The following is a 27,124-nucleotide window of genomic DNA, read 5'->3' as shown; positions in this document are numbered from 1 at the left end:
AATCGTGCACATATCGCATGACTTGCCTCAATACCCCGACCCACACCCTACACAACGCGCAAAAGGAGGTATGGAAGAAACTCTGCCTGCATGAACAACATCACGAGAAGAGCCCCATGACATCTCTCTGCCGCGCACCGACATGTCTGCGTCCCTTCCTACCACTCGTGCACTCATACACTTCGCCCTCGACAACATGGCCCAGCCTCCCAAGCGTCTGCCGTATGCCTCGAAAGTCTGGGCTCAGGGAGTACTCTAGCGGACTCCTTACGTCGCCCAGGTACTGGCCTACGACATGTGTAGTGAAATGCACTTTGTGGGTCTCGCCACTGTCGTTGTCGTTGTTGTCGTCATGGTCATGGTCATCGTCGTTTTGTATTACGATTTTGACGCCCGGTGTGGCTTTGGCTTTGGACCCGCGCATGCGTAGCTGTGCGGCTGTCTTTGCGTGCGTCAGGTCGCGCGTGTAGTGGCCTCGCGACTCGATGTGTTCGTAAGCTCTGATGTCTGCGTCTCGTGGTCGGGATTTGGCTAGCGGTCGACAGAGGGTTTGCAGGGCTCCGTCTGCGTCGCAGGGCGCGCGCAGAGTGCGTAGCCATGGGAAACCCCCGGCGCGTATAGAGCTTTCTAGCGCTTGGTTTGCTGAGCCCGGGATTAAGATGTCCCAGTGTAGGTATGTCAGTGTTGAGGAAGCGAGGAGGGGAGTGTCCGTGGCGAAATTGACGTCTGCTCCTAATGGTAGGCCTGGTGGGTTGTCTTGGGCAAGGCTCAGATGAGTGAGTCTGGAGAAGTGGGAGAGGATGCAGGAGATTGTGCGCAAGGATTTGATGTCGAGATCTACGAGGCTGAGGCTCTGCAATGATGTTGCTAGCCTGGGGAGTGCTTGTTGCAGTCCGGAATCAGTCAGGCCTTCTAGCATTTCCAATCTTAGTGATCGCAACGACGTCAGTGCCTGCAGTGTGCCGTCGTGGAAGCTTGACGTAGATAGTCCGATTAGTGCTAGATGATGTAAAGATGGCAGCCGTTGGAGAATGCCATATATACTTCCTGGACCCAAAGTTGGACTCTTCTCCTGGATGACCAGCGTTTCGAGGTTGGTCCATTTCTCATGGCACTTGAAAAAGGTAAGAAGTGCATTCTGGCCGACAGCGCCCCCGTCAAGGAACCACATATGCTGTCGCAGATGCTCTCTTGTGGCCAAGGCAGCTATAACATCACCAGGTCGTTGACCGCTATGAAAATCGGGATACATGCCATCGAAATATTCTAGATTCGGACAGACTAGAATAATCTCGGCCAAGTCCATCACTAGATCCTGCTGCCATCGGTCTGCTTGCTTCAGGTACTGTAGATGAGGTGCTTGGATACGTCTGACCGAGCGAGCCAGATCTGGCCTACTCTGAAGTGTCCTCAATAGAAGCCTTAGCTTGTTTCGTCGTCTTCCTTGAAAGCGCTGCTGTTGATTCACTGAGAGCCAAAGCGTATGGTACATGTATCGGGTTGATGCGTCGTGCCACTTCTTGCTCACTAGAGACACGGTGTGTAAATCCTGCATGAGACAGTCTGCGCATCCACCTGTAGACTTAGCGTACACGTTCCCTACATGATACAAGATCAAACCCCTGACAGTAATGGGCAATTGATCGAAAAGCGACGGCTTTTGGTTGCGACGACTCGCTGTCTCAGCGGAACCCCTCACAGGCCATGACCATCGCTTGCTAGAGGTCCTCTGTAGCTCCCAAGGAGTTGGCACTAAGGTAGGTACAGTGTCAAACACCCATGCCGCAGGATGAGCATCACTGCCATTGGTTTGTGGGGATGTCTGTGGCCTCGAATTACCACTGTTCACAGATGCCTCATCCTTCAACGAATAGCCGGTATTATCATCGTCCGTTTTGACGACTGCCGAGAAAAGAACATGCTTCGAGGCCTTCCTATACAACGTCGATTTAACGTCAGTATGTGAAACTTGTAGAAGGACGTGCAAGTCACGCCATGTAGGTAAATGCCGTTTCGAAAGACGACTTCATGGCGTAAGAGGTGGCCCGTGTTGATGGACTTGTAGCGTTGTCCTTACCTGTTCGGAAGACTACTGCGCCTGTTGCGCTCTGCCTGCCAGCCATTTGTCGCATTCATGTCGCGCAATCTCTGACATGTCTGATACCGGGAGAGATGACCGTCAAGCAATCCGTGAATATCTATGTTTCGACAGCTGTACGGCACCCAATTGCCAACGGCAGACGTGGGGTGGCGGGTGCCGACCCATTTGGTAGTGTGGCTTTTCCTCGTGCATCAGCTGGTAGATGCATCTCGGTTCCAAAAGTGACAGGCAAGAAAGAGTCGGCATCTCTGGCTCGCCTACGTGGTGATTGGCACACATGTTCTCCAAATCGTGCAGGAAGCGATCCCAGGTGTACTCTTTGGGCGTAACCCTGCATGGATCATCATGGCGGCTTGGCCGGTACCTCCGCAATCCGGATCGTTCACGTCATACCCGAGACAGGTGCTGCTGGTATTGATGCGCTTTTCACTGTAGTTAGTAGCATCAGGCTGCACGCAAAATGGGTAGCCGGGACTTGAAGTGATTGGATGTAGAGTTAAAACATTATTCTTTTTCATTTTGTACTTTTCGTGGTATCTGATTTCTTTTTCCTCCATTGTATCGATGTCTTCTGCGACTGCCGATGCTTCTCAAGGATTACCCGTGAATCGTAGATCCACTCCCGAGCGTCTTGTAAGACGAGCATACCAGCTTTGGAGGAAGCCCGACCTGAATGCAATCTTAGACGAACTCCTTAGGGCAGACACTATGAGCGACGGTGGTTTTAAGGATTCCGTTCACGAAGCGGGAAGCGGGAGTGACAGTCTTTGGCGACCTGGTTCACTGCCATGGAAATCGGTATTGTCGCGCTCGATGCCTTCGCAGCTGCTGTCGATGCAAGGAGAAGAAGAGAGGTCAAGCAATGGGAGACAAGGTAGCAATGCTGAAGACCCTGCAAGAAGAAAATCCAACAGAGTTCCAAGTGTTGTACGAATGCTCACCTACAGAAAACCCTCACTTCAACAGCTGAGGCTACAAGGGCTTCCAGTAGCAAGCCATTATTAGTGTAAAAAACAACTTTCACGGGAGGGGTTTGAAGTGTGGCAGAGAGGCGCACACCGTTGCAGCTAGAAGGAGAAAAAATAGAAAAGTTCGCCAACTGTTATGCTTTTGCATTTTTGCTTGAGTTGATATGTACATTTTCAGCACTCGGTGAAACTCCTTTCATGTTATACCTTACCGTAGCATGACATACTGCTGCCACGTCTCGGAAGCGAGTCTTGTTGACGTATCAACGTCATTCCTAACTGGCGGTCAAACATCGGTGTGTTGAGAGCGGCGGGTTGTGTCAAGTGGAAGAAAAACTCCATCGTTGCATCTTACAACAACGACTAAAACCCATCGCGATGACGTCTGTTGGCTCGAAATAAGAAGAGGGGTGGCGCCGAGCTCAGCACTAGACGAAGTCTAAATGGCGCATTCTGCAAACTTCATTGCAAACACGCTGTTGTTCGCGAATTTTTTCGAATTCAACGTGTCTCCATGTTCGTGAGGGCTCCACTATATTCGGTATCATCTCGCCTCTACTGGCTTATCTTGACTAGGTCTGTCGGGAGCCAACGTTATGGGGTCCCCTGGGATGGCGGGTGACGATGTCATGGCTCCCAATGGCCGCTTCGACTTATCGTGAGACACCGGATATGATGCACATGTGGGTAACCTTGTTGGAAGAGCTAATCCCACGTTGAAGGGCTATGACCTCCTTGCAGCATTGGTTTCACCGAATAAATATAGACCCTTCCCCGCCAGTGGTAGGGAGATATCATCCTCTGGCTGCTGACTTCTCCTTCCATCTGACCTGTCTTCTTTTCTCTACTATAGAAATTCTGGTTCTCTCCCCTCAAAAATAACTACCCTCATTCTATCTGAACATCATGCCTGCCTACGAGGACTCTGACTTCGGCGTCAATGCCGCACCCGCTGCTGGCACTCCTGCCACCCTCGCCATTCCTGGAGGCGTTGAGGAGAATGGAACCGAAAACTCGATTGAGGTTCCTGCTACCAGAACCAGCATGGCTGACCCCTCTCCATACATGCACCAGCTCTCTCTATCACCCTCAATGAGAGACCGCCGTGGTTCCCGTAACTCCTTCGGAGCTTCTCTCCCTATTCCCCGATCAAAGCGTCAATCGCGTCTGTCCTCAGTGCACTACCCTGATCAGAAGTCTGGCCGCCCTGGCATGCCTCCGATTCAGCCCACCAGAGAGATCCTTGCTTCCCAGGTGCAGGATCTTGCCGGTGAGAAGGTCAAGGCTGCCAAGGATATGGCTTTCATTTTCGACATTGACGGTGTTCTCGTCCACGGTGACCGTCTGATCCCCGAGGGTCAACGTGCACTTGAGATCCTCAACGGTGACAACGAGCTCGGTATCAAGATCCCACACATTTTCGTCACCAACGGCTCTGGTAAGCCCGAGACTGCTCGTTGCGACCAGCTTTCCAACATCCTCCACGTTCCCATCAGCGTCGACCAGTTCATTCAGTCTCACACTCCCATGAGAGCTTTGGCCGATTACTACAACACTGTTCTCGTTGTTGGTGGCGAGGGCTACAAGTGCCGCGAGGTCGCCAAAGAGTACGGCTTCAAGGATATCGTCGTCCCCAACGACATTGTCGCCTGGGACCCCACCATTGCCCCTTACAGAGTCTTTACCGACGAGGAGCGTGCCACCTCCAACCCTCGCGACTTCTCCAAGACCAGAATCGAGGCCATCATGGTCTTTTCCGACTCTCGCGACTACGCCACCGATATGCAGATCATCATGGATCTTCTCCGATCCGAGAATGGTCTTCTCCACACCATGGCCAAGGACCCCGTCAGCCAGCGCATCCCCATCTACTTCTCCCAAGGTGACATGCTCTGCCCCACCGAGCACCCTTACCCCCGTATGTCCCAGGGTACCTTCCGTATCGGTCTCGAGGCCATGTACAAGGCTCTGACCGGGGAGGACCTCGAGCGTGTCGTCTACGGCAAGCCCGAGATGGCCACCTACAAGTACGCCGACGAGGTTCTTACCTCATGGATGGAGCAGATCCACGGTGAGGAGGTCCTTCCTTCGCACTGCTACATGATCGGTGACAACCCCGCCTCCGACATCATCGGTGGTAACATGTACGGCTGGAACACTTGTCTGGTCCGCACCGGTGTGTTCCAGGGTGGTGACAACGATGAGAACAACCCCGCCTCCTTCGGTGTCTTCAAGAACGTCCTCGAGGCCGTCAAGACCGCCATCCGCAAGGAGCTTGGCGAGGACTTCAACTTCGAGTGGAGCGACGAGCGCGTCAACCCCGTCCTCGGCGGTGACAAGTCTGCCTCTGCTATCGAGTAAACAAAAGAAGTCTAGCATAGCGACGCGGCGTTTTTTCCTGTCTATACATTTCGAGCATTACCGCCTGGAAGTGGATCTGCTCTATTGGAAGATCTTGCAGTTTTTTCATTTTTAACGTTTTTCCTTATTCACATAGATATCTTCAGGCCTGCGGGTTCTCTGGCGCTTTTCCACCCCATAGAGTTTTGGCAATTGATGGACATACAAAAATACCAGATAACATAGTCTAATCGACTAGAATTTCCTCACGAATGAATGCAATTTTTCCGCACAAACTCTTGATCTGTCACGTTCGTGTCTGGTCCTTTGTGATTTCTACTCTGGCAAGTGGATCGAATCTCCGTCAGGAGCCCATACACTGTTAACACATGCACGTTCTTCGGAATGCTGTACAGTAGCGCAAGCGGGAGGGTGCAATTTCGATAGCTGTCATTGTAGATTACCTAACGTGAAGGATTTGCGGTGCAGTGCAGCAGTTGTTGGGCTGCATGATGCAACGAGAAAAGAGTCATGTCCTATGACGTAGTGTGATAGCGTTGGAAAGTGAGGTGGGAGATCTGCCCCAATCTAATTTGGAGTGGACAAGGCACTCGGATGGGTCCCACTCGGATCAATACCGTTCTGTGAGGGCAATCTGTGCGTGTTGCTCTGTGGCCTCTCTATTTTAATTTGCTGTGTCTCCATGTCTTGGCTCCTCCCTGCAAAAAGGGCTTGGAAGCATGATCGCCAAGGACTCTCTATTACTCGTGCGGGACGCCCAATGAAGACCGCGCTTCTGTGTACCATGCTGGAGGCTGGTTCAGTGCTGGACTTAGGGGCTGAAAAGTGGGCTAAGGATGAGCGTGGTGGGTCACGATTCGCGACTCCTGCGCGCACCCTCGGTTGAAATCGGGTTGGGAAGAGCAGCTACATCGCGAAATTCCCCCGACTGCAGACCAGTGTTGATCCCAAATGGTCATCATTGTTGTTGTTTAGCTTAGGCGACGACTGACCGCCTCCAGCAGTGTCATGCGGGTTTATGTGACTCGACATGCAGAGATGAACATGCAGAGATGCACGTACTTGAGCGGTTTGCTGAGCAAGATCTTGAGAAGTGTTACATTGTCACGTCTCACGCTCAGCCGAAACTGGGCACCTTGCTCCAAGCAGGAAGTACAGATAGCGAGGGCTCCGAGGACGTCTGGGTAACACTTAACTGTGCGGTTTGTTTGCTTTCCAGGAACAGGACTGGGAACGAATCCTGCATAAACTCCATGACCCACGCCGAGTCCTCTTGGAAGCCCTGTTTCTGGAGTATTCGCACAGTGTCGAAGAAGAAATTGAAAACATCGGCTTTCTGAGCGTCGGTAGAGGGTGATAGGAATGGATGAGCGGCTGACTCTTTGAGATGACGGATGAAGAACAACGCGTCTCTGGCAGAGGGAGACACCGGATGGTGCAGCTTCAACGCAGCAACTCTGTACAAGGCTCGGTCTGACGGTCCCTTATCCCATAAGGGACAGGACTCAAGGAAGCGATCGTACAGGTGAGCCGGGGCCGCTGTAGGTGATGGTATTGCTGAAACACTGCTTGACTTGGATGTGTGAGTGTGTACCAGACGCGCGCTAAGCAACGCACCAGCGGGTGACAATGGTATGTTGTTGGTAGAGGTCGTAGTTTGGCTCATATCAAAGGCTCGCAAGAAAGTACTGATGGCATCACCGTACGCTCGGTCCGCCAAATGAGTCTTGACGAGTGAAGACAAGACATAGCCCCTCCGCCTGCGAATGTCTTTGATTGGTGTTGAACTGTTTGCCGTTGAGCCATGTTCTGTAGATGACATAAGATCCCATACGGCAGTCTCATTGCCCTCACGGGCAAGGAAATAGACCATCAAGTCTACAAATCCCCTGTCCTCGGTGAATGAGAGTGCATTGATCCTACCACTGCTCCACAGCCACCTCAGAGTCCTCATTCCAGCGGCGTATTTGTGCAGTTGTGATTCCTTGTCGGCAGTGTTCAGCTCTTGGAGGGAAGAGCGGAAGGCATTCAAGCAAAGTCTTGCGATGTGTATGGTAGCGTGACCTTGAGCGACACTGTCCTCGAAGATCTTAATCGGGTGCTTTGATCCAGTTTTTAGTTGATTCGATATCTCATCCGAGAGAGTCGATGTGACTGTCGGTCTACCGAACAGTGGACTAGTGAGTATAGATGCCAAGTGCACGTCGGCGGGGGAGGACGAGGTTGCTGTTAGGTTTGCGGAGTTTGATGGATCCGAGTGACGGCGAGGAGCAGTGGCGGAGGCGGTAGACACGACTTTGCCGGAGACATCCTGATGAGCCTTGGGAGGAAATTGTTGATCGAGATGATGATTGAATGATGCAGTAAGGGCATTGATGAGGCGTTTGGACTCCTTCTCGCTCAGCGCTACTTGGGGATGAATGCGAGAGGTGATGCTCTTGAACGCCTGCACGGCAGACTGCTTCATGATTGTGGACAATATATACGGATGATTATTTGTGGTCGATGATGTGAAAAGGTATTGCTATGGCACAACACAGACGGTGGATGTTGTACGTGTAGCCAGTGATTGGTGATTGGTGATGTCAGAGTGGCAGGTAGGCAAGGTGCAATATCGTGTCTCGGACGAGGAGAGTAAGGTTTGTGAGGAACAGCGAGTCCGGACAGGGTCAGCGATGAGAGCAGTAGTGTTTGTTGGTCGGGGAGATACCCGAGCTCAGTCTCACAAATACACCTCGAACCAAAGGCAATATATTGTATCGCACGTTGATAATGGCGGTACTCTGGTGGCTGGCCAGAGTTGTACCTGGACAAAAGGGAAGGGGGCAATATGTCTTGGCGTGTCCTGACATGTGACTGTGGCCAAACTGGGGCAGGAGGTGGATTGTGCCGGTACAAGTGCGGCAAGAGGGTCTGCGGATCACAGCAATCGAATGCCTCAGCTTCTGCTATTGTGTATCCTAGCACGCAGTTTATCATTTTATCAGATCACTTGCAGGAGTACACGCCAGATATCAGCCTAGTTCCACCCGTAGAGATCTCCATCTTCGAGGACCAAGTTCAATTGGCTGCACAGCGCTTGCATCCCTGTCGGCGCGGAAGATTAGACTCTCCCTTGACCTACAGAGGTATACTTTACTGAGACTTGAAGATACTTGGCGCTCTCGCTCCCCCGTTTGTGTTGGAAGCGTTCGAAGCGAAAGAAGCTCCTGTGCTGTCCAAAAGCTCCAGAGTCAAGTCTGAAAGGCTCCAAGGCTCAAGCTTCGTCGTCATCTTCGCTTGCTCTGTCGTGAACTGAACTGAACCTTGCACTGCAGTTCACCTCGTACCTGCCTTTACACTGCTCGTACAACCCACCACCACTGCCGACAATCACACTCCCCCTTCCTGTCTGTTTTTCTCTCCCCCAATTCAAGCTCTGCTTTTCTTTTATTTGCTATCTACATCGCAAACACACATCTCCACTCTGTCCTGTGTGGGCAGCCAAATACCATATCATGTCAGAAATCGATGCCAGAACGACTCCGTCGTCACGGGGCAGGAGCTCTACCAGAGGAGGTCGAGGAGGTCACACCAGAGGAGGTCCCCGATCCGTCGCCCACAGATCTACGAACGGAACATCAAAGGATGTGCAAATCGAAGAGCCCCTTGATGAGCAAGGCGAACTTGGCGACATGAAGAAGAAATACGCTTCTGAGTTGGCCATGGTGAGAGATGTCTTTCCAGACTGGACCGACTTTGATCTTGTATTTGCTCTGGAAGAGGCAGATGGAGATATCGAAGCGACCATTGAGAGAATTGTTGCCGGTATGTCGCTTCTCGTTTGCACGTTGTAGCATGCTTTGTTGTTCATCCCTTGCGAAATACATCCTACGTCTGACTGCCACCCATCACTTGACACCTTGCGCTGCTTCATCCGACTTGCCAGTCCTTGCTGCTTCTGCGTGGTCGATATGCGCCGCCTCCATGCCGCAATCTTCGCAACACATCTGCACTCCAATTTTTCGTCTTCTCATCTCGCTGAACACACACAGGCAACGTTTCGCAATTCAGCGACGTGAAGAAGCCGAAAGACAGATCCAGATCCAAGGCAAAGGACGCGCCTGCCACTACTGGCACCGACCAATTCAGCACTCCAGTGCGCGGCGGTCGTGGAAGAGGTGGCTATGAGAGTGTTCGTGGAGGCAGAGGCCGTGGAGGTGCCGATCGTGGTCGTGGAGGCTTCCGTGGCGCACGTGGCGGTCATGCTCCTACCGACGCTGCTGCTGCTAAGGACAGCTCTGGCATCTCTGTCCCCACCACCGAATCTACTGCTTGGGACACACCTGCCCCCGCTACTACTGCTGCCTCGAGCACCACCGCCCCTACCAACGCTTGGGAATCATCCGCTCCTGCGACTTCTACACCGACCAATCCCTGGAATATCAATGCCACAGCTCCTGCTGCGGCTGCTGCCACTGAGACCCCGACCACTACAGAGACCCCCGCTACCACTACCACTACCGCGGATCACACTAATGAGCAGGGCGCATGGGGCAGCGTCGTCACCGCAGAGTCGACACCTGCCGCCGCTTCTGAGGCTACCAAGAGTACCCTAATCCCGGACGGTGGAGCTAAGAAGACCTGGGCCAGCATGTTCGCAAAGCCGAAGCCTGCACCAGTGCCTGTCGTCCCCAAACAGCCCGTTGTGCCACCGCCCAAGCCAGCTGAGTTGGCAAAGCAAGAGGAAGTTCCGGCTCCCCAGGAACCTGTCGCTGCTCCCGCGGCACCTGTCGAGGAGACACAGCAAGCGGAACCCCAAGCTCAAGCTCCCAAGGAAGAAGAGCCCACGGAGCCGGTGGCGCCAGCCGTCCAAGTCGAGACGCCCGTTGAGCCTGCGGAAGAACCTACCAAGCCCAACACAGTGCAAGACGCATCCTCCCTTGCTCCTTCTCACATCCCCTTGACCGAAGATAACCTCGAGAACTTGCCCGATGTTTCTCATCCCCCCGCTACTTTGACAGCAGCAAGCACCGCTGGATCAATGGATCCGCGCGTCATCACTCCTCAGCTTCCAATCGGCCGTCCTCCCGCTGGTGGGTTCCAGACCAGTGCATACCGTGCTGCAGCCACCCCTGGCCGTAGCGCAAGCTATCAGCGCAGAGTTCTTGAGCAGCAGGAAGCCGTCGTCATGCCCGGTCACAACGCAGTCGACCGCGCTGCCGTGCAGTTCGGCAGCCTAGGCCTAAACGGGGACGCAGTGAACCTTGATGTTGATGACGAGAGAGAAGAGCCTGAGACCCGCACTCAGCCTCAACAATCACCGCCTTCGCAGCCCAGAGCTTCGTTGCCTCCGGCTCCCAGACAACAGGCCCTGTCCCACGAGACATCAATCCAGGAGAACGTTCCTACTCCCAGACAAGCCCCTGGTCTCCCTCCTCCGAGCCAGCAGCCCTTCGCTCAGCAAGACGCCCCTGGCCTCTCTTCGCTACCCCAGGAGGCAAGCCAGCCTGGCCAATCATACAGCCCATATGCTCGCTATGGTCAGCAGCCTGAGCCGGTTGCTCAGAAGCCGTTCGATCCTTTCAGTCACCAGGCCCCATCGACTGCGTTCGATCAATACACAAGCCAGCCTTCGGCTCAGCAGCAACAGCAGCAACAGCAACAGCAGGGCTTCGGTGCCTTCTCGTCCGCCCCATCGGACTACTCTCACTACTACACTGCAGACCAGCAAAGAAACGCATACCAAAACTACTACGGTAGCGCTTACGGCCAGCAGACTTCGCAGAGCCAGGACGCCAGTGGTCTCCAGCAGCGATCCAGCAGCGGATTCGGATCTGCGCCAGGTGACTCGAGTTTCCCCTCGGCGCAAGGTCCCCAACAGGTTTGTCACAATTTACTTTGTCTTATACATCGTAGTGTGGACGTTATTCTAACGAGAACGACAGTCACAATCGCGCTACGGCGACGCTCCAGGCTCTGGTCACAACACACCAAACCCTTCGATGAGCGGCCAACAGCAAGCTGCCGCTCCGGCTCATCAGATGCACCAGCAGCCTCAGCACCAGACTGGCTACGCCGGATACCCCTACGGCCACCCTTACTACAACAGCCCTTACCATGCCGCATACCAGAACCAGTTCGGTTTTACTGGCCAGGTTGGATATGGAGGAGCACCCTTTGGTGGCAAAGGTGCTGTCTACGGACAGCCTCAGGGTTACGGTATGAACCCACCTTCGACCTACGAATCCTCTCCTGCAACTGTCGGGGGTTTCGGCCAGACTTCCATGGCCTCTCGTGACAGTGCACTTGGTAGCGGTCTCGGTGACTATGGTCGCTCCTCGGCACAGCCCTCGCAGCTGTCCAGTGGTGGATTCAGCGGCATGACAGAGCCTTTTGGTCGCGGGCAGTCTGGATTTCAGGGACAGTCCCAAGGTTATGGTCAGCAGCAGACCATGCAGCAATCTGCGGCGACGGATGACCTGAAGCCATTCGGCGATGCTAAGACTGGCGGCCCATCTCCAGCTCTTGGACAGCCTGGCCGTCCCGAATCTGCTACCAACAGTGTCGGTGGCCAGACTGCCCCGTCTTCGGCTCTGCCACCTCCTCAGAGCCACCAGCAAGGATTCGGTGCCTACCCCGGCTTTGGCTCTCAGGGCAGCCAGTATGCACTCGGCGGTCTCGGTGGCTCCGGACACCAACAAGGCGCATACGGTGGATACTCTGGATTTGGAAACACTTATGGAAATGCTTATGCACGTGGCGGTTGGGGAGGCAACTACCACTAATGGCGTTCTGGAATTATGGAATGGGATTACTCGGCTGGCATTGTTCTATGACCAAAAAAAAGGCTTTTCTTCCTCCTGTTCTTCGCCTTGTCTTATATGAACTCCGTCTCGCGCAGCTGGGCTAGGCGCAGCGGTGGCCCTTTCTGAATGAGCGGCATTCACGCAAGGGCGGTATTTGTAAATGCTAGGCTTTGGGTTAAGGTAAATGGTGGATGGAATGATGCATTGGGATATAAGATATATGTTGAGCAAAGGATCACGCTGCCTGTCAGCCACGAAAGTCATCACTTTCCCGTTACATGGATGTGTGTGTGCCAGTGTTTTCATCCCTCTTGTGTTCCGCGTGAAGTGGCACCTTTGGGTATAGCACCACACTCTCGTGCAAACCTCGTTGCGGCCCTCGCCGTGATTGTTGCAAGCGTCCATTGCATGGTCTTGTTACGCACGTACCGTCGTACAGTCCTCCCCCCTCGCAACCAAGACGTTGATCCGGAGATCCTTGAATAAGGTACGGTAGGTAAAGTAGGCGTGTACAGCGGCTGAGGCATTTGGCATGACTTTTGCAATAATTGATTAGCAAGACACACACCACATCAGTTCGCGATACAATCACAAGAGCGCGTATCAATTTTCCGCTCCATGTTTCTCAACAGCATTCTATGCCCATGGTCAAAGTCATGTGTTCGCGGATGATATCGGGCAATTACCTTCCTGATGTGGATGGTTTGGGATCCATGACATGGAAAAGTGTGGAGTTACTCCATACACACTGTAACCCTAGCCCCTCCATGGTGTCTCTCCACTCCCCACCTAGACTGCGTAATAAGCCGTGACCAATTTTGATATATTATCCGGATTACTGAACCAGCTGTCTTCCACACTTCAAGGCAAGTCGCAGACCAGTTTCCAACAATCCATCAGTGACAAGACACAACATGGCTGGAAACGTACCAGTCACCAAGTCCCTCGAGGACATCTACCCCGCCGATGCGATTGAGACACAAAACACACGCTGGAGCAAGCTATTAGCAGCCTTCAAGCAGCGATATGGCCGCCCGGCGGAGTTCGTCTCGCGGAGTCCAGGAAGAGTCAATCTTATTGGCGAGCACATTGATTATTCGCTGTACGAGGTGATTCCCATGGCTGTGACGGCCGATGTCCTCATCGCTGTTGCAATCTCGCCCGTGGACAATGGCTCGCCCAAGGTCAGAATCGCCAATGTGCTAGACGACAAATTCCCAGCTAGAGAGTTCGAGGTCGGTAAAGATGGCAAGGTGGACATTGATGCACAATCACATGAGTGGACCAATTACTTCAAGTCTGGCATGCGAGGCGCAACCGAGTTGTTGCAAAAGCAGGGCACTTCTGGCACCGGACAAGTGAGCATGGATATCCTTGTCGACGGCACTGTGCCCAGTGGCGGCGGTCTTTCTAGTAGTGCAGCTTTCGTCTGCGCAAGTGCTTTGGCTGTGATGAAGGCGCACGGCGTGGAGAAGGTCGACAAGAAGGAGCTTGTGGAAGTGGCTGTTGTGTCTGAGCGTGCGGTGGGTGTCAACTCTGGTGGAATGGACCAGTCAGCATCTGTGTTCTCTCAGCGTGGATCCGCATTATACGTCTCGTTCCTGCCGGAGCTCGCTGCAAAGACCATCACCTTCCCCAAGACCCATACGCCTCTTACTTTCGTCATCGCACAGTCCTTCGTCGCAGCGGACAAGCACGTCACAGCTCCTGTATGCTACAACCTTCGCGTGGTAGAGTGCACTCTTGCGGCGCTCGTACTTGCGAAGATCTGCGGCATCAAGGACGGCCTACCACAGGACTCGGCGCCCCTCGGTGTCTCTCTTCGTGGCTTTCAGGACGCATTCTTCAAGCTCAAGGGAGATGACGACCAGGCCGGCAAGACCACCGAGCAGATCCACAAGGACCAGCTGGAGAGGATGGTGCACATCGTTGACCAATACCTCGACCAAGAAGAGGGCTACACTCGCGAGCAGATATCCGAGCTCACCGGAGTGGACGTCAAGGAGCTAGAGGAGAAGTTCATGACCAAGTTCCCGGTGCGGGCGGAGCGCTTCAAGCTGAGGCAGCGAGCCATGCACGTCTACCAAGAAGCCATCCGGGTGCTTTTGTTCATGGACATTCTCGAATCACCAAACCCTAACTCCGAAGAGGCCAGCAAGCAGCTCATGCAGGGTCTGGGCGATCTCCTCAACGAGACCCAAACCTCGTGCCGCGATGTCTACGAATGCTCGTGTCCGGAGTTGGACGAGCTGTGTCAGCTCGCGCGGTCTGCGGGCGCCTATGGCAGCAGACTCACCGGTGCCGGATGGGGTGGATGCTCTGTACATCTTGTCCCGCAGGACAAGGTCGAAGCCGTCAAGAAGGCCTGGCAGGAGAAGTACTACAAGAAGCATTTCCCCGATCTCAGCGCCGAGAAGATGGCCGACGCCGTTGTGGTAAGCAAGCCCGGTAGTGGCAGCACCATGTTCTTGGTCGAGGGTAGAGAGAAGCTTTAGATTTTTGTGTATGAGAAATGACAAGCAAAAAGTATCCATTTGATGGTTTCGAAAAGATGGCCGGCCCTGCGAATGACACGGGACACTTGAGCCTTTTAGACATGATAGGTTTTTGTTCATAGATTTCTAGTTTTTTACTACTACCACACGAAAGTATAGAACAACGCCCTCAACTCACGGGGTCAAGTCCTGGCATACCCTCGACTCCACCCACGCTCTCAATGAGCTCTCGGAAATTGACTCCTTGGTCCTCGAACAATTTCTCCACCTGTCTGAGCATAGTCTTTTGCCTTTCAGCATTGAAGTCCGGCCGACTGCTCTCGTACTGCACAATCTCAATCCATCTGAAAAACAAGCTCTCCTTGCCCATGGCGGTGAGTTTTTCATTGAGCGCGACGATTCGTTTTCTTGTGTCTTCCTCGGCGCCCTCTTCGTCCAGCTTCCACACCTGCCAGCTCAACCATCCATACTCCTCACTATACGCCAACACGGTCTTCCTGAAGTCCTCGAGCGCCAGCGTCTTCTTGTCGACCAATTGATGCGCGTACACCATCAGAGCAAAGTCCAGATCCCAGTCCTTGCCCATCATCAGATACGCAGTCTTCTGACGCATGTATTTCTTCTCGATGGCCGGCAGCACGCGAGTCTGGAAAAAGGGGCTCCCCTCGCCGCTCTTGACGCCTTCCATCAGCTCTTCCGTGCCCCAACCCCGGCTGACTCTGACTGCGATCTCCTGCGGGCGAAACCCGATCTTCCATCGCCACAGACATGGGTTCCCCGGCGCCTCGAGCAAGAAAGTGATTGGCCAGGGGCCCACGAAGCGGAAAGTGATGAAGTCGAAGAGCAACGTCGCCGACCGCTTCAGCAGGATCCAGATGAGTTGGCGAGTCGTGTGCGCGGTGGTGTCGACGGTCGCGGGGCTGATGTAGCCGACCAGATGGGCGAAGATGGCGAGGTAGAAGGGCACGGCGACGTAGAGACGCCAGATCAGCAGCGCGGCGATGGTGATGTTCAGCGCGACTGGAACCGCGAAGATGCGCCGCTTGAAGTCGACTGGGAAGGCGTCGATGTGGATGATGTATGCCCGTTCTCTGTCTAGCTCGTCGAGGAAGGGTTGCAGGTTTGAGGAGGCTTTGGAAAAGGGAGGCGGTGGTGTGCCTTTGCCTTTTCCCGCTGTTGCTGCATCCTGTGAAGCAATGGCTTTGCTGCTGCCGCTTTTGCCGCCCTTGTCTTTCTTTGCCATCTTCTTTTGCTGACGCTGACGCTGACGCTGACGCTGACACACAGCGTATAGGCAGATGCGTAAGGTAGGTAAGTGAGAGGGAGAAAGTTGTATAGGCGATGATGGAACACACGTGCGCAAGATTCACCGACCGGACTTAAAAGCATGACTTAAATCCTCCAATTGTTAGTGCGACTCGTAACCCAGCTGTCATCGTTTGACTGTAGCTTATAACGACAACGACAGCCAGTAAACTTATTCTCTATGACTTTCGTTGATCCCTGGCCTCAAGAAGATATACCTCCGCGTATGGTCAAGTGATGGGCAGGTTGACTTATGGGCCCCCTATTCTTCGACCTTAAGAGAGGCGTCATCCCTGTCGGTCGTGGTCTACTGACATATACCTACTTCCTGGGGACCTGTAGAATCATGCCCCATCTAAGGACTACTCATACCTTATAGAGACTGCACTGAGGGACAATTCGCCATGATGGATTTCTTCGGATCCTAAATGTCAACGAGTCGATTAGCCGAGTCTAACCATCAATCCCTGGCTTAAGCAGATTGTTGATTGTACAATGTATGCTACTCCAATACAGAAGACCGACTCGGTCCTTTGTCATGTCCTTTTTGTCTTGTGCTATTCCCTGGAGCATCCTTTCATCATACGTCGCGAACCAGCCTGGCAACAAAGACGTCTACTTTATTCTCGGAAAGGGGGATGATAAGACGTACAAGTGCATTGTCCACAAAAGTCTCAACTTCCACGTCTCTCTCCCAACCGTTCTTAAGACTCAAAGCATGTAGCACAAAGGCCCAAAGAAAGCCCATAATCACTGTCGGCCCAACAATGAAAGTGAAAGAACGCTACCATAATTGAAAGAGGTGAGTATCAAATCGATGCCCTCGATGGCAGGTATATATTGCACCTCGACCACTAGCATAAGTGAATTTCCTTTTTTTTATAACAACACCAACGTTTAGTACGCATCTTAGCTGATCACAGCTGTTTCCTGGAGAAACAGACTTGGTTGACTGACTACGTACCAATTGTTGATACTTACACTCGCTTACACGGATCATTCCAACATGCTCGCTCGTCTCTCCATTCTCTGTTGCGCCTTCCTCATCTCGTTGATCGCAGCGATGTACTTCCTTTCTGAGGATGCAACCACAAACTGTTGGCAGGCTGTCTTTATCGTCGCATTTTTGTTTCGTCATGTCCGCACTTTCGTTAGCATCTATGCTTACTATCACTTCTCTGCTGACCAGCTCCCGCATCGTCCTCACTTCGCTTCGAGTGATGTATCTGTCGTTGTACCTACCAAGTTCAGCAATCCTCCAGAGCACATCCGCTGTCTGAACAACATACTTGCCTGCTCACCCAAAGAAGTGATCGTCATCACAAGTGTCCAGAAATTAGCTGAAGTCAGCAACCACTTGGCTGTGGCTGGCATTGCTCCATACATTCAGCTTGGTGGTGTCGAGATACTCAACAAGAAGAATCAGATGATCGAAGCCCTCAAGAATCACGTTACTGGTCGAATTGTTTGCTTTGCCGATGATGACGTGCAATGGCTCAACCCAAAGTTCCTGCCGACTATGCTGGCATGTTTCGAAGACCCTACCGTCGGTGCTGCTGGACCTAAGCAGCGTGTCACCCGTGAGGCCTCCTCGGTCGGTATAGCTTCTGGGTTGTATCACTTCCTCGGCATTTGCTACATTCTTCGCCGCAATTATAACACCGCCGCAACCCAATATATGGATGGAGCCTTGTCTACCCTCAGTGGTAGAACCAGCATGTATCGTGCCGAGATCCTCAAAAGTGATCTGTTTTTCGATTACTTCTCCAATGCAAGGAATCACGACGACGACAAGAATTTGACCCGCTGGACTTTCGTTCAAGGCTGGAAGATCAAGCTTCAATTCCACCCCGATGCGCTGATCGAGACCACCCTCGAGACCGACTTCAGTGGTTATATGAACCAATGCTTACGCTGGGCCCGAGGTCACTGGCGAGGAAACTTTCGCGTCATGTCGTCAACTGACTACTGGTGGAAGACCCACACTTGGTCATTGTACGCTATATACGTTGGGCAATTCCAGACTCCCGCTCTCTTGGTTGACGTTATGCTTACTTTCCTTCTTCATAAGGCTTTGCTCGCACTCATCGACGACGGAATGTTCTCTCAGTACGTCTATCTGCCTTGGACTGCATTTGTCCTGTTTACCAAAGTCCACAAGATCATTCCTCACTTTTGTCGCCACCCTGGTGACCTGCTATGGATGCCTCTCATGATTGCGTTCAGTTATCTTCATGGTTTCATAAATCTCTGGGCTTTGGCTACTACTAACAACACAGCATGGGGCGTTACAGGTGCTAGTGCTGCTCAGATGTCCAAAGGCATGCAGTAGGTTGGGTTCTCTAGCTCTTCAGGCAGGTATTTGCTTGTTAAGCGTCGCCATTGGACATCAGGCGTAATCCTTCAACAAGATTGCGTATTGTATGTCTGAAGTCTTTCCAACAAAGACTACTTCAACAGCCTTATTGTGATATGTCTTCCTCGTCTGGACCCGCCACAAAGTAGCGATAGGGGCTAGAAAGAGCACGAGGAGCATATAGATGAAAAAGTTCTTGACTTTCTTTGCAATCGGAGTTGGATTGTTGCTTGTTGAGCACATATCGCGAGTGCTCTCGGTATATTTTAGACTTATGAGAAAGGTAACATATTGGACAGACACCACGTCCTACCTAAACCCATGAGCAATCAAAAGAACATAAACATTATCTAGTAAGTATATATCCCACCATTGACCTCACACTTAGACACACATGACTATCATTAAAACACATCGATAACTGAAAGCTCCAAATCTAATGACTAAGATCGTTCCCCAGTGAAAGTGCAACAAGTCTCCATTCTCATGAAAAGCACCAAGTTCAAGTCAATGCCAACATGCTGAATATGGTAATTAGCTCACAAGCTACTCCCCCACTTCACTAATGGAATCAGGCTGTAGATGCAGGTTCTACAATGGAAGCTCACCTCGGCCGTATGAGTTCTTCTAGCTTGAAAGATACACATAGTGGCAATCCACGCATGAGAAGACCTTAAGAGGATACCGGTGCGGAGTTCGGAAATCATATGCAGTGTCTGTTGCAGCAGTGTCGATAGCCCAGTTCTCCTGACCCATACCGGGCCTCTTAGCATCATTCAGGCCCACACGTTCAGGTCATGGTCTTGAAGGCGACTGACCGGTTTGCCACTACTATATCTAGTTGCTTTGATAGCGGCGCTTTGTGAACACCAAGGTGGTTCTCCATTGCCTTGCACGAGGCCCGCTGTCACCTTGCCACCCTGCATGCAAGACCGGCCAGCCTCCCGTTTACCGTGTAGCTGGGATCATGCATCGTCCCCAATCGTCGTACACCACGATAAGACCTAAATAGTGTGGCGAGCAGATTCCATCACCCTTGCAGCTACAGTATAGCCAATATTCCTCTGTACAAGTTACAGTTGACTAAGCCAAATGAAGGTACTTCATTGTGACTCCGGTCAAAGTATTACGGAGCTGAGCGATCTACTCGTACTAGCAGGTAAGCGAGCTTCGAATCGCAAGTGGCGGTATATCCGGAACGTCTCACTTCAAGTGCGGCCTGCCTGCCTGTCTATGAAAATGTCAAATACTTGCACATGACCAGCTCGCTTGAAAATAGTAGTAGCTAGTCTGCGTTTATCCGTCTATACGTGTGTACTTCACGGTGAATCATTCTCTAGGCAGCAGCAGGTTGGGGCACCTAGGGCAGGAAATACGAAACTTACACACCATCCTACCAGACGGACGGTGGTCGAAGAAGATACCAATCTACGCTAGAAAGATAAGTCATCGTATCTGGATATCGATGTCAGCTTGCGTTGGACTTCATAATACCAATCGAGATCTCCCGGCTCAGATCTTGATTGATCGCTCTTGATATTGATCTGCATTACAAGATCTCACATCGACGTTCGTGCACATCAATCACAGTGCTGGCAGCGCACCATCTGCAGTGGTCCCTGTATATCAGATGGTCTCCTCGCGCGCGGCAGCTGCTGTAGTGGCACTGCTTTACTGGGTGGGACCTGCCATAGGAGCAGTCTACTATCTGGGAGCGAAGACTGTCGCCTTTTGCTTGCTACACAAGCCACGGAAAAGCAAGCGAGGCATAAACCTACGGGAATCAATCGCCGTCTCGCTCTCCACGGTTATATTTCTGCTCTACGTCTCTCAGCTGGTGCTCTGGCTCGTCGAGTCTATCAAGGCACAAGGTCCCGACTATGTCTCTGCTCGTAGTCGACTACCGGTCTACCTGATGTCCTCGAGTCTCCTGTGGGCGGCTTTGCTCACTGGTCTGTTTCCCACAGGATCGAAGCTCTGGTATCCACATATCGGAGCGTGGACCTTGACTCTCCTCGTAGATGGTGCCTTGCTGCCTCTTGAGCTGGCTATCGATTCTGCGCCAGCGCATGACAGTATACAATTCAGCCTGCATTGCTCCAGGTTGATTGTCTTATTGGCCCTTGTTGGTTCGGCGCTGGCGTTCGTCGTAAGCGCAGCATGCACCAGTGGTGATGACAAGGAAAGCGAACCATTACTCTCTGCGGATTCTGCGCATCGCACTGCTTCAGGTGAAGGATCAAATTCTAGCTACGGCACCAGCTCAGTCTCTGATGATGAGTCGACCGATGCTGATTCCGAGGATGACGACGAGCCCAAGCGCGTCAAGGAGCTGCGAAAACAGCAACAAGCACGCTTGAAGCGACGGGGCAACTGGTTGGCATATATCAAGGATTTCCGTGTACTTCTTCCACTCGTCTGGCCCGGGGATGATCTTTATGTCATGGGATGCGCGGGAGTGATGATTCTTGTCCTGCTAGCCGACCGAGCCCTCAATGTCTTGGTACCCAGACAGATGGGTATACTCGTCGATCGCCTGGCAGAAAGCGCCGGGACAGGTTACGTGCCATACAAGGAGTTCCTACTGTGGGCCCTTTACAGTTGGCTGCACTCTCGAGCAGGAATCGACGGTATCAACACGTTTGCAGAGATACCGCTCGAGCAGTATGCATATCGCAAAATCGGTACCACTGCGTTCAGGCACATCATGACGCTTTCCATGGACTTTCACAACGAGAAGAACTCTGGAGAACTTCTGGCAGCCATCGGGCAAGGTCGACATCTCTTCGGGCTCGTCCAACTTATGGTTCTGACCGTTGCACCCATGATCCTCGATCTGATCATCGCTTTCATCTATGTCGCGAATTTGTTCGATGCTAACATGGCGCTGATAGTGCTCTTTGTCGGCATCACTTACAGCTGGCTCGGAGTCAAGTTGGCCAGCTGGACCGTCAAGAAACGACGACGCTACAACAAAGCATGGCGAAATGAATCAAAGACGGAGAACGAAGCACTGCACAACTGGCCGACGGTTTCACACTTCAACAGAGCAGGATACGAGGTGCAAAGATACTCCAAGGCTGTGGACGAAGTCATCGCGGCCGAATGGGGTTACATTTACCTGCAATACTTTGGCAGCGCAGCTCAGAGCTTGACTATGCTCTTCGGACGTATGTCCACGGCTCTCCTAGCCGTATATCGAGTATCCCAAGGCGTGGCGCCTGTGGGCAACTTTGTGACCCTGATGGCATACTGGAGTACATTGCAGAGTCCACTGGCAACCATTGCATATTCCGTACGACAGCTCTCGCAAATGCTCATCGACTCCGAACGCCTTCTCGAGCTCCTCAGCACAAAACCCAGCGTCAGCGAAGCGCCCTGCGCGCCTCCACTAAAGATAATCCGAGCCAAGGTCGAATTCCGCAACGTCAACTTCTGCTACGACACGCGCAAAACCACACTCAAAGACATCTCCTTCGTCGCGGAAGCAGGCATGACAGTGGCGCTGGTAGGCGAAACCGGCGGGGGCAAGAGCACTCTCCTCAAACTGCTCTACCGCTACTACGACGTGCAAGAAAACGGACAAATCCTCATCGATGACCAAGACATCAAGACGGTAACGCTGGACAGCCTGCGCGACTCGTTCGGCATGGTGCCGCAAGACCCGGCGCTCTTCAACCTCAGCATCATGGAAAACGTGCGCTACGCCCGCCTCGACGCCACCGACGCCCAAGTCCACGAGGCCTGCCGCGCAGCCGCCATCCACGACAAGATCCTGGCCTTCCCAGACGCCTACGAATCGACCGTCGGCGAGCGCGGCGTGAAGCTCAGCGGCGGCGAGCTGCAGCGCGTCGCCATCGCGCGCGCCATCCTTCGCGACCCGGCGATCGTGCTTCTCGACGAGGCCACGAGCATGGTCGACGCCGAGACTGAGCATCTCATCCAGAAAGCGTTCAAGAAACTCGCTGCGGGCCGCACGACATTCGTTGTAGCGCATCGCTTGTCGACGATCCAGCATGCTGATTTGATTTTGGTTGTGTCTAATGGGGAGATTGTGGAGCGCGGCACGCATGCTGAGTTGTTCAAGCTGGGTGGGAGATATGTTAATTTGTGGTCGAGGCAGTTGTCGAAGGAGGCGGAGGATACGCCGGCTACGACGGCGGGAAAGGAGGGCGATGATGAAGACGATAAGCACAAGGAGTAAAGTAGAATGGCACTTTCCGCTGTTTCATCTGTGGTATAGCACGGCATGGTACAGAAGGAACGAAAACGAAAGCTGACGAAGGTCCAATGAGTGAGGGCTGTAGACCTTTGATGAAGAGAAGAGAAACAGCTAGCTTATCAAAAGAGGCCCCGACTGTCAGTTGAAGAAGAGAGGCAATAAAGCAGCAGTGGTATTGTGAGCACGAACGATGGGATCGCGGCTGGCTGGCCCTATCACTCTCCTGGAATCTACGAACACACCATATAGCTTCACGATGCGGAGGCAATGACTCATGAAAGTCGCCTTCATGGCCCTCGATGGCGACAAGGAAAAGGAAAACCCAAATTTCGGTGTACAAATTGAAAATCTGTACTTGTTTCTTCGTTTGTCATAGTATGAACTCAAGCGATACTTGAGGGGATAATGGTATCCCCTCATGGATGCTCGAACGCCGACAGGCAAGGCTCTCTATATTTTCGGATTGGATCGTGTGGTATAGCTATAATTACAGACCCGCGTGATTCCACTCCATAATGCAATGCAAGAATGCCAGAAAATGACCATAATCAGACGCCTTTCTTAAGCGTAGATGGAGATGCTGTGATAAGAATTAGCGATAAATTCGAACGGTAAGAGACAAGGAGAAAGGGAAGACTCACGATTCCTTCTTCTTGGATTGCACCTCGGAGATGGCGTCGACGTAGTGCTCGTGGGAGATCTTGGAATGTCCGTTTCGGAGCGCAATCATGCCCGCCTCGACACAGACAGCCTTGAGCATGGCACCTCCGAACTCGTCGGTACTCCTTGCCAGCTCTGCCCAGTTGACGGCGTCGTCGACGGTCATTTTTCGGCTGTGGATGCGCAGGATCTGGGCACGTGACTCCTCGTTCGGTAGGGGGAACTCGATCTTGCGATCCAGACGACCTGATCTGAGCAAGGCAGGGTCGAGGACGTCGACTCTGTTCGTGGCCGCGAGCACCTTGATTCTGTCGTCGCTGGCGAAACCGTCGAGCTGGTTCAGGAGCTCCAACATGGTTCGCTGGACTTCTCTGTCACCACTCTTGTCGCTGTCGAAACGCTTGGTACCGATGGCGTCCAACTCGTCGATGAAGATAATGGTAGGGGCCTTCTCCTTGGCCAGTGCGAAAGCGTCGCGAACGAGCTTCGCGCCGTCACCGATGAACATCTGCACCAACTGGGGACCTGCGAGCTTGAGAAAGGTGGCTTCGGTCTGGGCGGCGCAAGCACGGGCGAGCAGTGTCTTGCCCGTTCCAGGGGGTCCGTACATAAGTGCACCTGTCGTAGAATGGCAAAGTCAGCGATATGCGCATATATATAAAGAACGAAAAAAGAAAACTCACCCTTGGGAGCCTTGATGCCAATCTTCTTGAATCTCTCGGCCTCCTTCATAGGCCACACGATGGCCTCGACAAGCTCTTCGATCTGCTTGTCCAGACCTCCGACGTCGGTGTACTTCTCGGTGGGCTTCTCGTCAACCTCCATAGCCTTGACTCTGCTGTCATACTCGGCAGGGAGAGTGTCTAGAATGAGATATGAGTCTTTGTTGACACCGATGAGATCGCCAGGCTTGAGCTTCTCGTGGTCGACCAGACCGATCAGAGGCAGGAAGATGGTCTGTCTGGTCGAGGTCTTGATGACGGCGGATTTGCCGACGCGGGTGGCGTCCAGATCGATGTTCGCGCCCTCCTCGGCGGCCTCCTCGTCGACATCCAGATCAAGGATCTCGACGACGTTTCCGACAAGGTAGGGTAACTGCCTGTTGTTGTCGATTTTGTCGACGTTGTCCTTGATCTTCTCCATCATGGCGGCCTTTTCGTGGTTCAGGCGTTGGTACTCGCTTCTCATGATGCGTGTGTCGTTTTCGAGCAGTCGCCGCCGGGTGACGACGTCTCTTGTGCTGGAGTTGAGGACGTCCATGTCTATTAGGTCTTCTTGCTCCTGTTGTTTCTTCTCCTCTTCCTTGCTCTTGTCTCCATCTGCGTCTTGCATGTCGGCGTCTCCAGTCTTCTTGGGATCCTTGTCCTCTTCCTTCTTGTCATCTCCCTCGTCCTTGCCATCATGCTCCAGGGCATCGAGGTCTTCGAGCGTCGACATGATGCGTTGTCAGGGAATGTGTGATTTGTCGTCTGGATGTATGCCCGACAGATGAGTCAGGTGAGTAATGGGAAGGCGAGGTTGATAGATGGAGAAAGTGTTGTGATGCAGTGATGTTTTGGTGAAGCGATTCGATGGACGATGATGATGCAGCCAGCACAGGCAGGTGCAGCTTCAAGCTGCTCGAACCCCGGACTTTGTCCGCTTAGGTAAGCTTCGACTACTTCGACTACTTCCACTAAGGTACTGACTGTACCATCATAACTACAGGTACTGATGTTACTATTATCTACACCTTGCAAACTTTCACATAATATTGCTGGAAGATAGTTCGCAATGCTACCGCAACACTCTTCGTTCAATGCTCAAGTCTACGAATGACTCTCAGCCCGTCACGGTTGATTCCAGCACCTGATCGCGCGTCATGTTGCTGAGTTTCAACTTGGAGATAAAGTCGTCACGATTTACTGAATTCAATTTGTCAGTCGAGTTGTTGCTCCAACAAGGCAGTATCACACGATAATGTAATAGACTCACTGTAGCCTCCGCTCATTCTTCTTTTCCCCGTGAATTGCCCTCTGCCATGCAGCACGCGCCAATTGTCAAAAACTGCCAAGCTCGTCAATCGCATGCTTCTGTTACATCAGGTCAAGCAAAAGCGACTTACTCAATGGCACCCCTGGCTCTAATTGCGACCAATACTGGTTCTTGCTGTCGTTCAATATGCGATTGAATCTGCTGCGTTGGATATTAGCTCTGCTGTGTAGCCAAGATCGAACGAACGGTCTTTACCTTGCCGCTTCATACCACTTATCCACCTCCTCTCCTTCAGCTTCAATGCCTGCCCTATCATCATCGTTCCACCGCACCATGACAAGATGGCCCATCACCGGATCGTGCGACAACACCGGGAAGCACGTATACGGCTGGATGCTGACGTCCTCGTTACCGCTGGCGTGGCTCCATATCCTCACCGTGCTCAAGATTCGATATGCTTCCATGTCCTCTTCGTAAAGCTGTGCTGCCGCTGCGAAACCGTCCACAAGGAGCGACTCTCCTCCAGAGCCATTCGTGTGCGAGAGCATGTGGAACATTTGTAGACCTGCGGGTTCTGAGAAATAAGTAGTGTCGGTATGAGCCCCGAGAGACAGATTCGTGTATGCAGTATCTGTTGTCGCTCTGGTCAATTATTGCCAATTCCACAAATCTGTACTCCATAGTCACCTTTGGACGCCAAATTGGCAGTAAAGTCGTAGAAGCCACCTTCGTGATCATGTTAGCAACTTGCTGCGTCAAACCCGCCATCGCTTGTCCATGCTCATACCATAGTGGGTCTCTCGGATGGGCCCGATCTTTTCGAGTAATACTTTCGTTGCCTCTGCATCTATCGGGCAGCCTTTGACAAACGATATACCATACGTGCCAATCTGCCTTGTCCACTCGGCGACCCCGTTACCACTCATGATACTGTCGTACTCAACTGTTGGCGGACTGGCAGAGATCGTTGCATCGAAGAACTCTCGCCTAGATCATGTTTAGTAGCAATTCTCGAGGACAATAGCAAGAAAAACTGCTTACTGTAGAGTGCCTCGTCTCGCAAGGTCTGTAGCTTTCGGCTTGCTTTTACGTATTGTTGCAACTGGATAGACGCTCTCGTGTCCACCTTGCCCTATTATAGTCATGGATGTCAGTATACCACCTCATCGACAATTCAAATTCGACAACCTGCTCACATCTAATCTTCGCAGTTGCATCACCGGGATCATGCTCGAAGCTTTCAATTGATATGTCCGGCTGGATCTTCACGCAACGAATAAAGAGTCAGCAGTCTTATCCCGAACGCGTTTGATGTACATAAACATGCGTGCATACCTTGAATGTATCCATCTGCCGCTGTTTCGTCTCCGGATGGACACACTCCCCGCAAGGACATTGATCTCTACCCCACCATCAGTCTGACTTTGTTCTCGGTAGAAGTCTGAGATGCAAGAAGTCACCTTAGCCACCGCTTAGATCTGGTCATCGAAAAAATTAGAACTTTGATTCAGACATGAAGTATATAACAGGTACTTTATTGATACATACACAATCTCGCAAGGTCTGCCCTCCGAGGCTTCAAAATACAGATTTGTCCCGTCGAAAATAGGTGTGAGAGGCGCTTTGGTCCCATCTTCCCTAGGTTCAGCAGACTTGACGAACGGAGACTAGAACATTCACAATATCAGTGTCTTTCCCACTTCGTTCATAGCATAAGACATATCAGGGCACGACTTACGATCTTGACTCTGGACTGTAAGAATATCCCGCCCTCGTTTCTTCTCGCAGATGTATTGAACAGCGTGGCGTTTGTCGATCCGAAAGATCTAGTTGACTTGCTGCATGTATTCACTCTAAACAGCGATGTCGGGGTGGGTGGCTTTATTCGTCTCAT

At 52.4% G+C, this 27,124-nt stretch overlaps 7 protein-coding genes across 10 annotated transcripts; 3 read left to right on the top strand and 4 right to left on the bottom strand.

The window, feature by feature from the left end:
* Window positions 1-100: 100 nt before the first annotated feature.
* AAFC00_005914 (uncharacterized protein) lies at window positions 101-2,136 on the bottom strand (the record flags this gene model as incomplete). The annotated part of the gene is made up of 2 exons (XM_069345776.1): window positions 101-1,934; window positions 2,078-2,136. 2 exons carry the CDS (start codon window positions 2,134-2,136, stop codon window positions 101-103), a joined length of 1,893 nt encoding a protein of 630 aa, XP_069197981.1.
* A 1,839-nt stretch (window positions 2,137-3,975) lies between these two features.
* Window positions 3,976-5,430, top strand: AAFC00_005913 (uncharacterized protein; the record flags this gene model as incomplete). Its single annotated transcript, XM_069345775.1, has 1 exon — window positions 3,976-5,430. One exon carries the CDS (start codon window positions 3,976-3,978, stop codon window positions 5,428-5,430), a length of 1,455 nt encoding a protein of 484 aa, XP_069197980.1.
* A 1,117-nt stretch (window positions 5,431-6,547) lies between these two features.
* AAFC00_005912 (uncharacterized protein) lies at window positions 6,548-7,897 on the bottom strand (the record flags this gene model as incomplete). Its single annotated transcript, XM_069345774.1, has 1 exon — window positions 6,548-7,897. The coding sequence occupies one exon, from the start codon at window positions 7,895-7,897 to the stop codon at window positions 6,548-6,550; it is 1,350 nt and encodes a 449-aa protein (XP_069197979.1).
* A 1,030-nt stretch (window positions 7,898-8,927) lies between these two features.
* On the top strand, window positions 8,928-12,197 carry AAFC00_005911 (uncharacterized protein; the record flags this gene model as incomplete). The annotated part of the gene is made up of 3 exons (XM_069345773.1): window positions 8,928-9,237; window positions 9,465-11,293; window positions 11,358-12,197. The coding sequence occupies 3 exons, from the start codon at window positions 8,928-8,930 to the stop codon at window positions 12,195-12,197; spliced, it is 2,979 nt and encodes a 992-aa protein (XP_069197978.1).
* Window positions 12,198-13,132: 935 nt separating this feature from the next.
* On the top strand, window positions 13,133-14,713 carry AAFC00_005910 (uncharacterized protein; the record flags this gene model as incomplete). Its single annotated transcript, XM_069345772.1, has 1 exon — window positions 13,133-14,713. The coding sequence occupies one exon, from the start codon at window positions 13,133-13,135 to the stop codon at window positions 14,711-14,713; it is 1,581 nt and encodes a 526-aa protein (XP_069197977.1).
* Window positions 14,714-23,157: 8,444 nt separating this feature from the next.
* Window positions 23,158-24,693, bottom strand: AAFC00_005909 (uncharacterized protein; the record flags this gene model as incomplete). Its single annotated transcript, XM_069345771.1, has 3 exons — window positions 23,158-23,176; window positions 23,238-23,874; window positions 23,940-24,693. 3 exons carry the CDS (start codon window positions 24,691-24,693, stop codon window positions 23,158-23,160), a joined length of 1,410 nt encoding a protein of 469 aa, XP_069197976.1.
* A 384-nt stretch (window positions 24,694-25,077) lies between these two features.
* AAFC00_005908 (uncharacterized protein) lies at window positions 25,078-27,124 on the bottom strand (the record flags this gene model as incomplete). 4 transcript variants are annotated; one of them, XM_069348282.1, is made up of 12 exons in its annotated part: window positions 25,078-25,160; window positions 25,231-25,302; window positions 25,361-25,431; window positions 25,486-25,861; window positions 25,918-25,956; window positions 26,018-26,217; window positions 26,272-26,362; window positions 26,427-26,493; window positions 26,566-26,632; window positions 26,691-26,708; window positions 26,779-26,897; window positions 26,969-27,124. In XM_069348282.1, 12 exons carry the CDS (start codon window positions 27,122-27,124, stop codon window positions 25,078-25,080), a joined length of 1,359 nt encoding a protein of 452 aa, XP_069197972.1. The 4 variants fall into 4 exon arrangements, with proteins under 4 accessions (XP_069197972.1, XP_069197973.1, XP_069197974.1 ...); XM_069348283.1 differs by having other exon boundaries at window positions 26,108-26,217; XM_069348284.1 differs by lacking the exons at window positions 26,691-26,708; window positions 26,779-26,897; window positions 26,969-27,124 and having other exon boundaries at window positions 26,566-26,580.

The sequence above is a fragment of the Neodothiora populina genome, assembly GCF_041146345.1.
Source record: "Neodothiora populina strain CPC 39397 chromosome Unknown canker_contig_6, whole genome shotgun sequence".
Lineage (NCBI taxonomy): Eukaryota > Fungi > Ascomycota > Dothideomycetes > Dothideales > Dothioraceae > Neodothiora > Neodothiora populina.
This window is presented reverse-complemented; position numbering and strand designations above follow the sequence as displayed.